The sequence below is a fragment of the Acinonyx jubatus genome, chromosome C1 (assembly GCF_027475565.1).
Source record: "Acinonyx jubatus isolate Ajub_Pintada_27869175 chromosome C1, VMU_Ajub_asm_v1.0, whole genome shotgun sequence".
NCBI lineage: Eukaryota > Metazoa > Chordata > Mammalia > Carnivora > Felidae > Acinonyx > Acinonyx jubatus.
This window is the reverse complement of record NC_069381.1, coordinates 103405639-103418898: the sequence shown is the minus strand read 5'-3', so window position 1 is coordinate 103418898 and position 13260 is coordinate 103405639. Positions and strand designations below refer to the sequence as shown.

General features: G+C 41.0%; 1 protein-coding gene across 12 annotated transcripts in view; it reads right to left on the bottom strand.

The window, feature by feature from the left end:
- The window catches only part of RPRD2 (regulation of nuclear pre-mRNA domain containing 2), a 103543-nt gene extending 98685 nt beyond the window's left edge, over positions 1–4858 (bottom strand). For 9 of the 12 annotated variants that reach the window (XM_027056261.2, XM_027056262.2, XM_027056260.2 and 6 more), the window contains exon 1: positions 3635–4857. In XM_027056261.2, the coding sequence (XP_026912062.1) occupies positions 3635–3839 (205 nt within the window). In that variant the 5' untranslated portion in view covers positions 3840–4857. Of the gene's footprint in view, positions 1–3634 lie in introns of all 12 variants that reach the window. The other 3 variants (XM_027056263.2, XM_027056266.2, XM_053214750.1) reach the window with 2 other exon arrangements.
- Positions 4859–13260: the final 8402 nt, after the last annotated feature.

Below are 13260 nucleotides of genomic sequence, written 5' to 3'. Positions count from 1 at the left end.
ATTGCTTACTTTGTGCCAAACACTGTTCTAGTTGCTTGGGGATACAGCAGCAAAGAAGACCTAGCCCTGTCATCTGGTGGGAGAAGAGAAACAATAAGCATGTAAACAAATAAACATGGTAATTTCATATACTGAAAATAATGTGAAGTGATAGAAAGCAACTGAAGGGACCCCCTGAAATAAGGTCATTTAGGAAAGGCCTTTCTGAAAAAGTAATATATGAGGTTGAATCTAAATGATGAGGAAACAGAACTGGAAGAAGCCTGAAAGGTAGTAGACAGGACAGATGTTGTAGGAACTTTGAAGACCATAGTAAAAGTAGTTTAGATCTTAACCTGTTGCAATGGGATATCACTGGAGGATTCCGAAGCACGGGAATGACATCTGTTTATACTATAGAAAGACCACTTTTAAAAATGACAGCAATGGCAGTGCCTGGCTGGCTCAGTCAGTGAAGCATGTGACTCTTGATCTTGGGATTCTAAGTTCAAGCCCAGCAGTGGATATAAAGATTACTTAAAAATAAAAAAATAATCTTTTAAAAAATACGATGGCAATGAATATTTCAGCCAGACAAATTAAAAGAAGCCTGAATAAAATCAGTTAGAACCCATCTTCAAGAAGCCTGCTTGTGGGGCGAATGGGTGACTCAGTCAGTTGAGCATCCGACTTTGGCTCAGGTCATGATCTCACAGCTCGTGAGTTCGAGCCCTGCGTCGGGCTCTGTGCTGACACCTCAGAGCCTGGAGTCTGCTTCTGCTTCTGTGTCTCCCTCTCTCTCTGCCCCTAACCCACTCGCATTCTGTCTCTGTCTCTCTCAAAAATAAACATTAAAAAAATTTTTTTTAATAAAAAAATAAAAAAAAAGAAGCCTGCTTGCTTTCTCTGAATTAGTTCCTTTAAAATGAACAAAAGCCTGTCAACATGTTATGAAACACAGGATCAAATGAAAATATCTTTGGAAGATCTAACAGTTCCTTAAATTCACACTGAAGACTAAACACAAATTACTAAATAATGAATGGATGCCAGAACAAAAAAGAGAAGCGAAAGTAACATCAGGAAAACGGACAGAAAGGCCGGGAATGCCAGGTACTTACTTCACAAATTTGCCGAAAGTACACTTAGAAACCAAACTCTAAAAGAATCTCAACTGTAAAGAAATATGAAACTAAATGAGGCCCAATGCATAAACTATTTTCACTGGGCCCTTCATCACTCTCCTGAATATTTCTCTCAAAAGGCTTTACTTACATTGAGATGAATGATGTTCATTAAATGTAAACACAAAAGGACTATAAATACCCTTAACCATTTTAGAAAGTTCCATTCCACTAGGAAAAAAAAAATCAAGTTTTTAGAAAGCCAAAAGCATTTAACTGTATAAACTATATATAATACACTTCAAATGAAGTGTTGTTTTCCTAGAGCAATCATTTTTTTCACTCAAGACATCAACTAGGGAAATAAGCTTAGGCAAAATATCAACAAAGTAGAGGCAGAAAAATTCTGGCTTCATTATATCTTATTATTGCTAACTAGGAAAAAAATTCTAATTGTCATTTGAAATCCCACAAGGCAGGGATGGGGGTCAACCTATTCTTGCAAATGATGTAACCATACAGTTAAAGCACCAGAGCTCAAAGGTAGGGAATGTTAAATGCTTGTATAACTTAGTAAAAATGGCTTAAAACAAGAGAGAATATATTCTCAAACTCACGTGAGCACTTGCTATCACTGGTGAACCAAGTACATGAAAGACTAATCTTTTTTTTTTTTTTAATCTTGAAAACATTATTTTACAAAGTTAAATGTGGCCACTGTCATCTGGTATTTGTAGAGTAAAATCCTAACTCCACCCTTTTTCTGTGTAACATTAAGGAATTTACTTGCTGAGCCTTAAGTTTCCCTACCTGAAATCAATGATTTAAAAAAAAAAATCTACCTCTTAGGGTTATTTTTTTTTTTAATTTTTTTTTAATGTTTATTTATTTTTGACAGAGAGAGAGACCGCGCATGACCGGGGGAGGGTCAGAGAGAGAGGGAGACACAGAATCCGAAGCAGGCTCCAGGCTCTGAGCTGTCAGCCTAGAGCCCGATGCAGGGCTCGAACTCACAGACCGTGAGATTATGACCTGAGCCGAAGTCGGAAGCTCAACCGATTGAGCCACCCAGGCGCCCCTCTTAGGGTTATTTTAAGGTATAATGAGATATTGTAAATATTTTAAAGTATTGTAGATATTTTAAAGTATAATGAGATATTGTAAATAACAATAAAGGACTGGGCAGATAGCAGATGAGAGTCTTTGATGATGCCTGTTATCGTATGTTCTAACTTTACTTCTTGGAAAGAAAGTAACTTTGATCTATTAGTAAATCTAGGTAATCTTGTCTTGGTTCTACAACCTTTCTGGCATATGTTATTCAAAGAACCACATGACATCTCTACCAACAATAACTTTATATACACAAATGGTCTGAAGACTGGGGCCTATGATTTCATAAGTTTTATCCATCTGTTCCCTAAAAGGTAAATACAAATCCAAACATTACAGGGGCAATGGCAGAAGTGGAATAAGAAGAGTAACTAGAAGATGGGTCTCACTGGTGACATGCCACAGACAAGACGCAACAAAAGACCTAAAAGTCAAATAGATATATATGGCATTAGGGTTAACCCTCTCTCTCTTCTCAGCCGGAAGCAACAGTGACTTCACACTTACTCCTAAAAGATTTGAAATGTTTTGCTGACAATCCATGCTTCCTGACAGTTTAATATACTTCTTTTCTGTAGTAAAGCAGCAAAGTGGGAAAAAATCCCCCAAAGAGACAAAAAAGCAGTCACTGGGGAAAAAAAAAGTACTACATATTTAAAAAGCACATTTCTTGATTTCCTGTTTTGATTACCTAGTGGTGACACCAAACTCATTTCTTTAAAAAGGCATTACAGGTGCTGAAAAATAGCCGGACATTTTTTATATTTTAAGGCATCAGTGATGACACTGACTACAGTTATTTCTGGTATCAAGAAGCCCGTATTTTATTTGCAATTAACACGGGTACAGGGAACCCTCCCAGGTGGTCCTCTCAGCTCTACGTGGAGCTCGTGTTACTTCTCAACATTCACCCAAGTAAGGCCCTTCTTATTACACATCACGAATTTTAGGTCAACGTAAAATAGAGTGGTCCAACACATGCCAACCAAGTACGTGGGTTTGCTACTGCTTAAACCAAAGCTTGTCTATCATCAGGAAAACCATTTGCACGTCAAGGCCTATGAGAAACAAACGGACGCGACAATTTCCGCGAAGGTTCAGTAAAGCTAACAACAGCACTCACAAGGCTCCGAAAAGAAGTAATACCTACATCTCGAAAGATCTAGGCCCAAGGGCCCAAGGTCACACACACCAAGTCAGCAGCTAGTAAAAAAATCCAAGAAATGATGAGCTTCCTGCAGTTCAGGGCAACCCTGGCTGGGAATGGAGTCTGGGCTTGGGAACACTCGCGTCAAAGCTTGAACGTGAATAACGCCAACCGAATGCAGTGACTCCGTGGGAAAACCCCAGGCTAGTTTAGGGAAGGATTTCCTTCCATTTCCCCAGTCTTCCCTTCCCTAGGCACCCCCAACACTCACATCTCCGGAGCCACTTCATCCAATGGTAGACGATAGTAGTGTGGTGTTTCTTGTTCTCTATACACCAAGACGACAGGCCTTGAATAGATTCCATGGTGTTGGTTACCGACTGGAATTTTCGATCCAACGAGGACTCCAGAGCCCCTGCCGAAGAGGCCGACGAGGAGGAGGCCTTACTGCTGCCTCCGCCGCCGCCGGCCGCCATCTTCCCGGTTTGCACAAGCGCTGCTGCTCCTCTGGCGGCCGCGCCGGCGGCGGCGGGAGCGGGCAAAACAATCACTGCGAGTGCGTGAAGGCCGTAGGTGGGGAGGGAGGCCAGGGGGTGGGGATGGTGCACGCGCTAGGCTCTTCGAGAGGTAGGACGGGAGGACCAGCTGCCGGGCACGCTGGCGGCTCCTACACGCTGGAAGGAGGGGCTGCGGGTATCAAAGGTTTATCAGAATTGTTCAAGGGGTTGTGTTTGAACCAGTCAATAATAACGGAAGAAATACGCAGAAAACAAGGTCCTGCGAAGCCTTTCAAAACGCCTGGCCCCGAAATTAATGGTTTTACACTCTTCGGCTCTCAAAGCTAAGGCTCTTCCCCACTCCAACGCCACACACACTCCTGTAAGGGTAGGCGTTAATATCTCAAATTTAATACTACCCGATTGCCCCTTCAGTTGCAGAAATCTTTCTCCTTTAGATCTTCTAGCACAGAAAAGGCCCAAGGCTACCTAGTCAGGATTTTTTTTGCAACGCAATAGCAGCAAAGGGACAGCAACAGTATCGCGCACGCGCTGCTTAGCCCCGCCTCCCCGCTTCCTTCTCAACCTAGAAAGCAGAGGGAGGCGTGATGGCGGGGCAATCTGACCAATCCAAGGGCAAGAACGAGAAGCGCGCGCAGAAGCCCGCAAGCCCCAAGGGCCAAGAAGGCTCTTCGATTATTAGTGCGCTTGCGCAGCAGATCAGCGTGTAGCGAGCTAGGAGGAAGAACGCAGGAGGGTGAGGGAGTTGGTCAAACTAAGGAGAGGTTGGGGGAGGGGCTTCACCGCTCCGCCCCGCCTTTTGCTTCCTAGCAAAGTCTCCCTCCTGGGGCTGTCCAGCTCACACAGCAGGCCGTAAAATTCCCACCGGTCAAAGGCCACTGTTACTCTCTGGCAGCTGCTGCCGCCGCCGCCGCCGCTAACTCCTCGGGGCACCGACGCGCGACAAAGTGGCTGACAGCCATCTTGCCGTGCCTTGGAAGATGCGCATGCGCCAGCCCCAGCGAGCCCTTCGCTACGCAGACTCCCAGACCAAACAATATTTTACACTCCCTTTGGACGATACCATTCACAGCCAGTAGGCTTTTTGGATTAAAGAAGTAAATGAAGTAAATTCCCCGTAAATTTTTCGAGACGAGGAAGTAATAATAGGCAAGATGTGATCTCACCTTTGCCAATTACAGTAATCTCACAATTGCCTAATACATTATAGTTTATAAGAGCCTTGGCTGTCTATTGTATTATAAATTAGCACAACCTCGATTAAGCATTCCATCGTATCTGCGTACGTAAATCCTCCGGGCAGATTTGGAGGCTCCTGTGTCCCACTGAGCACATGCAGTTATTGTATTTTATGTCTTTTACCTCTACCCAGTGGTCTCAACGTTTCTTGAAGCAGGGAACCTGTTTTGTGAAGCTCATATTGATTGAACATATTGATTGAAGCTCATACTGATTGAACAAAAAGTTGAACGTTTTGTGCCAAGTACAGTTCTAGATATGGAGGAGTAAAACAGCAAAACAGAAAAAAAAAAAAAAATCCCCTCCCTGTGGGACTTAGTAGCAGGAGACCATAAACAAATATATATCAGGAAGTAATAACTTCTATGAAGAAGTATGAAGCAGTAAGGAAGAGAGGATATTGTGTGTGTGATCCTATAGGGAAAGGGAAATGTTTTGGTGATCCAGGAAGGCTTCTGGAAGGAAGAGACGCTTTATCTGAATGCTGAAAATAAGGCAACCAAGCAGGTATGGGGAAGGTAGAGAAGAACATACTGGCAGAGGTAACACCCAAGTGCAAAGGACCTAAAACTATAAATGTCTCGACATATTCGAGGAAGAACAAGGAGGCTAGTGTGGCTGGAGAAGAGCAAGAGAGGTAGAACATGAGGTCTGAGGTGAAGGGAGAGAGTTCATATAAGGCTTTGCAGGCCATTGTAAGGATTTTGGCTTTTAATTTTGAGTTAGGGAGCGGTTCTATGCAGAGGAGTTTTAAACAGAAAAGTTACACAGCAATCTTTTTAACTGGTTGCTATGTTGATAATAGATTTAAGGGCCACGAGTCAAGGAGGCTGTTGAAATAATCCAGACAAGGAAAAGATGGCTTGCACAAAAGTAGTAGCAAAAAGATAATGAGAAGTGGTGTCAGATCGTGGACATATTTTGAAGGTAGAGCCAAAAGAATTGCTCATTGGATTTAAGGAGAGTATGAGAAAAACGAGCCAAATATGGCAGGCACTGGGGGTTGTGAGCTGAGCAACTACAACTGTGTTTCTCAGCCTTTTGCATTATCGTTGCCCCTAAAGATCCTTTTTACATTTTTTTCCCTAATCTCTCAGTCCCCATTGAATTTTAATGCCCAGATGCACTGTATATCTGTTTATGTGCTGCATGTTTTATTCAATACAGAGTTAGGAAGTACTAAAATCTTTGAGGTGCCTGGCTGCCTCAGTTGGAAGAGTGTGCAACTCTTGAACTAAGGGGCATGAGTTTGAGCCCCACATTGGGTGTAGAGATTACTTAAATGAATAAAAACTTAAAAAAAAAAATGAATGTGTTGTGTATGTTTGGATTTTACAGATTTACAAACCACTGTAGTATCTAAGAATTCTTCATTGCCCAAGAACTACATTCCTCCCTTTTGTGGGGTGACATTGCCCCCATTGAAAATACATGAAATATGGGGCAGCTGGTTGGCTCAGTTGGTTCAGCATCCAGCTCTTGGTTTCAGCTCAGGTCATGATCTCACAGTTAGTGAGATTGAGCAAAGCCTGCTTAGGATTCTCTCTATCCCTCTCTCTCTGCCCCTCTTCCACCACCCCCCTCCCCAATAAATAAATATTAAAAAAAAAAAAAAAAAAGAACCTTGAAAATGCATGAACTAGAAGAATGGAGTTGCCACTTTCTCAGATGGACCAGAAGAAGAAAGCGGGAGAAGCAGTCCTGTGAGAAATGAGTAGGAATCAGGATTTCAGTTATGGAAGCTTGAGTTTGAGATATCAGATACATAAATGGCACTAGATATATGAGTCTCAAGTTCACAAGGAAGATCTGGGTAGGAAACATAAATTTAAGAATTTTCAGTATTGGAGCTTCTGGGTTGGTGAGCTCATAATTTGGAGACAGGCACCCAGAGAGGGCCTAGAAGCTCCATGCTCTTCCCCATACCTGGCCCTGTGCATCTCTTCATCTGGCTGTTCCTGAGTTGTATTCTTCTATGATAAAGTAGTGACCTAGCATGTCATGCTACCAAGGGAACTTTCCAAACAAGTACTAAACATCCATCTGATTTCAGAAAAGGAGTAGATGAGACTTGGGTGACCAACAGAGTATAGGCTGGCTTCATTACATGATTCATGAGCCAGAATATTTTCTTCTCTTTAGACGACCTCTTCCAAAAGATTAATAAAAATTATGAAGTATATCTAGGGACCATCCAATAAATCTTTTTCAAATGTAATATATCTGTGTACATAAGGTAGTGTTCAGTGAATACTTGAAAAATGTACAAATTGTTCTTTCATATATGTTCATGAGCTGTATTCTTCACAGCAACAGAGCTCAGTTAAATCCAACTGCAAGTAGGTTACTGTAAGGTGTTTAAGATACACTTTTTTCTAGTCAGTTTTTCTCTTAATATTTGACTTTGCCTTTTCCTTTTGTTTAATAAAGCCTGCATGTTGCCCTAAAAAAAATAGGCAGTATTTAGGGCTGACTGGCAAGAAGAGCATGTAACTCTTAATCTCAAGGTTGTGAGTGTGAGCCCCATGTTGAGGGTAGCAATTACTAAAATAAGTAAACAAGCAAACAAAACTTTAAAGAAATGTCAGTATTAAAAAGAAAAAAGTAAGGAATTGTGAGTATTAAAGCCATGAGATGGGTAAGGTTGCCTAGGAAATGAATAAGTATAGATAAGAAAAGAAGTCCAAGGACTAAGATATAAGGAACAACTTGCAAAGGATATTGAAAAGGAATGACTAGTGAAAGGAGAACTCAGAGAATAATGTTCTGAAAGAAGCAATGAAAGTTTGTCAAGAAGGAAGGACTAATCAACTGTCAGATGTCGCTGTGTAGGTTGCCTGAAGACTGAGATAACCACGGGATTTGGCAACAGAGTGATCTTTTTTTTAGTTTTTTTTTTTTTAATGTTTATTTTTGAGAGAGAGAGAAAATGTGTGAGCAGGGGAGGGGTGGAGAGAGGGAGACAGAGACTACAAAGCAGTCTGTCAGCACAAAGCCTGACATGGGTTCCAATCCATAAACTGTGAGATCATGACCTGAGCCAAAGTCAGACGCTCAACCGACTGAGACACCCAGGTGCCCTGGCATCATAGTCATCTTGACAAGGGCTGTTTCCAGGAAGTGAAGTGATAGAAGGTTCTAGAGAGAATGGGAGAAGTGGAAATATCCTGTATAGACAGCTCTTTCAAGAAATAAAATCGGGGGTGGGGAGGAGTGCCTGGCTGGTTCAGTTAGTGGAGCATGTGACTCTTGATCTCAAGTTGTAAGTTCAAATCCCACGTTAGGTATGGAGCCTACTTTAAAAAAATAAAATATTTAAAAAATATAAAAAATATGAAAGCAGAGAAATGGAGCTGAAGCTGCAGGGAAATGTGAAATCAAGGGGTTCTTTTTCTAAGATGGGAAATAATTGTAGCCGATGCAAATGAAAAATTGAGGATTAATTATTGAAACAGGATAGAGATGGGACAATTACTGGACTGGTTTCCTTGAGTAGATAGTTCCACAGACAGTTCCTTTCTTGTAATGGGAACGTAAGTAATCTAGTAGAGATTGTAGGTAGATTTGTTGGTGAGAATGTACAGAAATTCTCTTCAGTTGCTTCTTTTCTCAGTGACATAGGTGTGTACTATAGTAAGTCCTGAGGAAACACCCTCTTAAAAAGCTAATAATCTGTTAACTGCCAATTCTGGTGCATTATTTATAGGCTTCACCTTTCACTTTTCTCTTAGAAAGTGTAATAGTTGAAAGACCTCTAGGGGCGCCTCGGTGGCTCAGTCGGTTGGGTGTTCGACTTCGGCTCAGGTCATGATCTCGCGGTTTGGGAGTTTGAGGCCGGCATTGAGCTTTGTGCTGACAGCTTGGAACCTGGAACCTGCTTAAGATTCTGTCTCTCTCTGCCCCTCCCCTGTTTGTGCTCTGTGTCTCTCTCTCAAAAATAAACAAACATAAAAAAAAAACCCAAAAAATTTAAAAGAGCAAGACCTCTAGAACCAGACTGCTGAAATTCAGGCTATGCCACTTACCAGCAGGAATTTTAGATAAATTTAACCTCTGTGATGCTATAATTATTAAATATGTTAACGCATGTAGAATGCTTAGAGTAGTGTCTGGGTTAGTAAAAGTTTGATGATTATGTCATCTGTTATTACACTTAAACATTTTTTTTAAGTTTATTTTGAGAGAATGAGTGCAAGTGGGGGAGGGGCAGAAAGGGAGGGTAAGAGAGAATCTCAAGCAGTCTCTGCACTGCTAGCACAGAGCCTGATGTGGGGCTGGAACTCATAACTGTGAGATCACAACCTGAGCTGAAGTCAGACCTTAACCAATTGAGCCACCAGGCACCCCAAACATTTCTTTTTTTTTTAATTTTAATTTTTTAATGTTTGTTTATTTTTGAGAGACCGAGTGTGAGCAGAGGGAGGAGCAGAGAGAGAGGGAGACACAGAATCCAAAGCAGGCTCCAGGCTCCGAGCTGTCAGCACAGTGTCGGATGCAGGGCTCAACCTCAGAACCACGAGATCGTGACCTGAGCTGAAGTCAGACGCTTAACCGACTGGGCCACCCAAGTGCTCCTGAAACTTTCTTGTTTTTAAAAAATGTTTACTTATTTTGAGAGAGAGCGAGAGAGCGAGATAGCGAACATGGGGAGGGGCAGAGAGAGGAAGAATGAGAATCCCAATTGGCTCTGAGCTATCAGCACAGGGCTCAATCCCATGAACTGCAAGATCATGACCTGAGCTGAAATCAAGAGTCCAACACTTAACGGATTGAGCCACCCCAGTGCCCCAACACTTAAACCTTTCTTTTTTTTTTTAATTTTTTTCAACGTTTTTTATTTATTTTTGGGACAGAGAGAGACAGAGCATGAACGGGGGAGGGGCAGAGAGAGAGGGAGACACAGAATCAGAAACAGGCTCCAGGCTCTGAGCCATCAGCCTAGAGCCTGACGCGGGGCTCGAACTCACGGACCGCGAGATCGTGAACTGGCTGAAGTCGGATGCTTAACCGACTGCGCCACCCAGGCGCCCCTTAAACCTTTCTTAAAATGAATTTCCTTTTGCTTTTGTTACATGTACAATCCTTAATCAGACTCTACTAAACTAATGGCTTTCTCTGCGCATTGCTAGTTTTCTCATCCTGTGTTGGCCAAAGTTCCATTTTTAGCCCTTTTGTCATTTCTCCTTATCCTCTCCTAAAGATTAAATTTTATAACCTGCATTCAGACATATTTTAGCTGGATATCCTACTTATCTTTGATTCCACCCCTTCCATCTAGTTATCAATCCAATAGACTTTTACATAGAAATCTCTTGAATGAGTTCCTTTTCCATTCCCTTGGTCAGCTTATGCACTATTACCAGATGAACATCTTAATTTCCCTCCGCTCAAAACAAAACAAAAAAGTGTTCCTTGTTACTTATCAAGTAAGAGCTGTGACTTTTAAGATGCTCTACAATGGTTCCAATCTAACGTCCCAGTATTATCTCAAATGCCTTCCCTCCGAGGTTCCTTGGGCTCCAAACTGTTCTTTGCCTTAAATATATCCTGTCATTTTCTATTTATAATTAATTCTGTTCTTTATGCCTAAAGTGTCCTCTTCTGTTATCAAAATCCTACCCATCTTTCAAGAGCTATTTTAAATTCTTTCGTGAAAACTTCCCTGATCATTCCAACTGGATGGAATTTCTCTTTTGTGCAATAACATTTTCTGCACTGAAATTATCTGTATTTTCTTACCTCCAGGAATATTGCATTGAGTAACATGCAAAAGCACCTTGAAAATTGTAAAATGCTCAACAGCGTTATTACTGAATTGTCTTATTCAAAATAATTATTGGATATCTGTATTCCAAAGATACTGACTTTCCCCCAAGATATTTCTGGAAATTCATCAAAATAAGCCACATACATGGAAGAGAAATCAGTCCAGTTACTTTATATTCACATTTTAAACCAAGAAAGCTATTTTCTACCTTGATCATCTCACTTTATTCTCTATAGTAAATTCCAAATGACTTTTAAATTCTTCCTAGAATTCTAAAGGACAAATAACTGCCATTAACTGGAGATAATATACTTAATTTCAAACATTATGGAAGGAATTACTTAAGTTCACAATGTATTTCAAGTGAGAACAGCATCTCAAGATAGGAACTACTCTCGGAATCACATTCATTTTAAAGAACTGTCCCTACCACCTTATTTCACAAATGAAACAGCATATGTAGGGGCTAAGAGTTTGGGCTCCAGTCAGACCAACCTGGGTTCAAACCAAACTCAATTACTTAGTAGCCATAATCTTGGGGCAAATTACTTATTCACTTTAAGCTTCAGATTCCCCATCTCTAAAATCTACTTTTCTCTTATTTTTTTCTGATAAAGCAGGCAATGCTTACTGAACACAATGCTGAATACAGTATGGGGGGGTCAAGAAAATTTAAAAACAACAAAAAACATCTGAAGCACAGGGAGATTAAAGACTTGTTCAAGGCACAGTTAAGCCTCACTACACTTTACAATGAATAATTGTATATTATAGTATAAATATTCCTTTTAGGCCTTATGCAAATAAATACATTTTCGAAGTTGTATATAAACTACTTACACATTATTGTGATGAATCCTTTAATAAAGCAAAAATATTTCTGTAACAATGAATTTTTCCCCTGGATTTGCTTAAATCAAGTAGTATCAAAAATGAGTTTAATTCTCTAGCTCCAATCTCACAGAATCAGAGAAGATTACTAGCAAGCACCCAGTTCATTGCTGAGTCCTGGCAAGCTTTTCAGATTTCATCCTGCTCCAGGAATAGTTAACCTCACCTGTCTGGATTAAAATTTACTTACCTCTAAAATAAAGAGAGATCGTACTACTCTTTCCTTATGGCCTTTAGCAGTCCCTTCTTTTTCCATCTCTTCTAAAGCTCTCTCACACTGCCTTAGAATTGGAACTCCAGGACTTCAAACACATAATTTTTAAAAAAGGGTTAATTTTATAATGCAGAATGTTTTAACTTTTTTAAGTGTTTATTTGTTTAATGTTTATCTTTGAGAGAGAGAGAGCAGGAGAGGGGCAGAGAGAGAGAGGGAGACACAGAATCCAAAGCAGGTTCCAGGCTCCAAGCTGTCAGCAGAGCCCAATGTGGGACTCAAACTCACTAACCATGAAATCATGACCTAAGCTGAAGTCGGATGCTCAACTGACTGAACCACGGAGGTGCCCCTTAATGTTAATTTTTTTTTGAGACAGAGAAGGAGCGTGAGCAGGGGAAGCCCAAGCAGGCTCCAGGCTCGGAGCTGTCAGCACAGAGCCCGATGCAGGGCTTGAACTCAGAACCACGAGATCATGACCTGAGCTGAAGTCGGACATTCAACCCACTGAGCCAGCCAGGTTGCCCCAGAATGTTTTAACTTCTGATCAAATACCCATTTTCCAACACTATTTCCTGGTAAGCTCCAACTAGAGGAAGTTATGGGAGCTCTAATGGCTCCTGTGTTTGATCCATTCCCTTAACAGGCAACAGGAAATGGAAGTGTAGATCTACTAAGAACTTTGGACTTGAATGAATACTTATGCTGACCTCAATACTCCTAAAATCAAACCAGAAACATTAAGTTCTTAAACAGAACCACATCTAGTCAGATTCCAGGAAAAGAAAAAGGAAACTACACATTGTCTTTTAGAAAAGTTTTTTTTTTTTTTTTTTTTTTTTAATTAGTAAAGAGAGGATATAGGCTAAATTCCTGAATCCTTTTCCATTTTACAAACTGACCCACAACATCCTCCTTGGATTCTCTCTGTGTCCACTTCACCACGTGTTCTCATTTATGCACCTTCTGAGGAAATGATTTCCTGTCCAGACTACTTAGCCCAGACCAGTGGCAATCTACCCTGTGACTCTACTGAAGGTTAACAGATGGCCACTCCTTGTCCTACCCTCTTTCACCCATAACACTTTGGGCTCCACTCCACTCCAGGAAAGCAGGATTTCTTACTCCCACTTGTTCCAAGATGAGGTCAGAAATTTCCATTAGACATCAAAAATACATATCCTCCCGTTCATCCTTCCATTCATCCTTCCATTCATCCATTTACATATACATAGATATCAATGACAAAAATTCTTTTTCCACAGCAA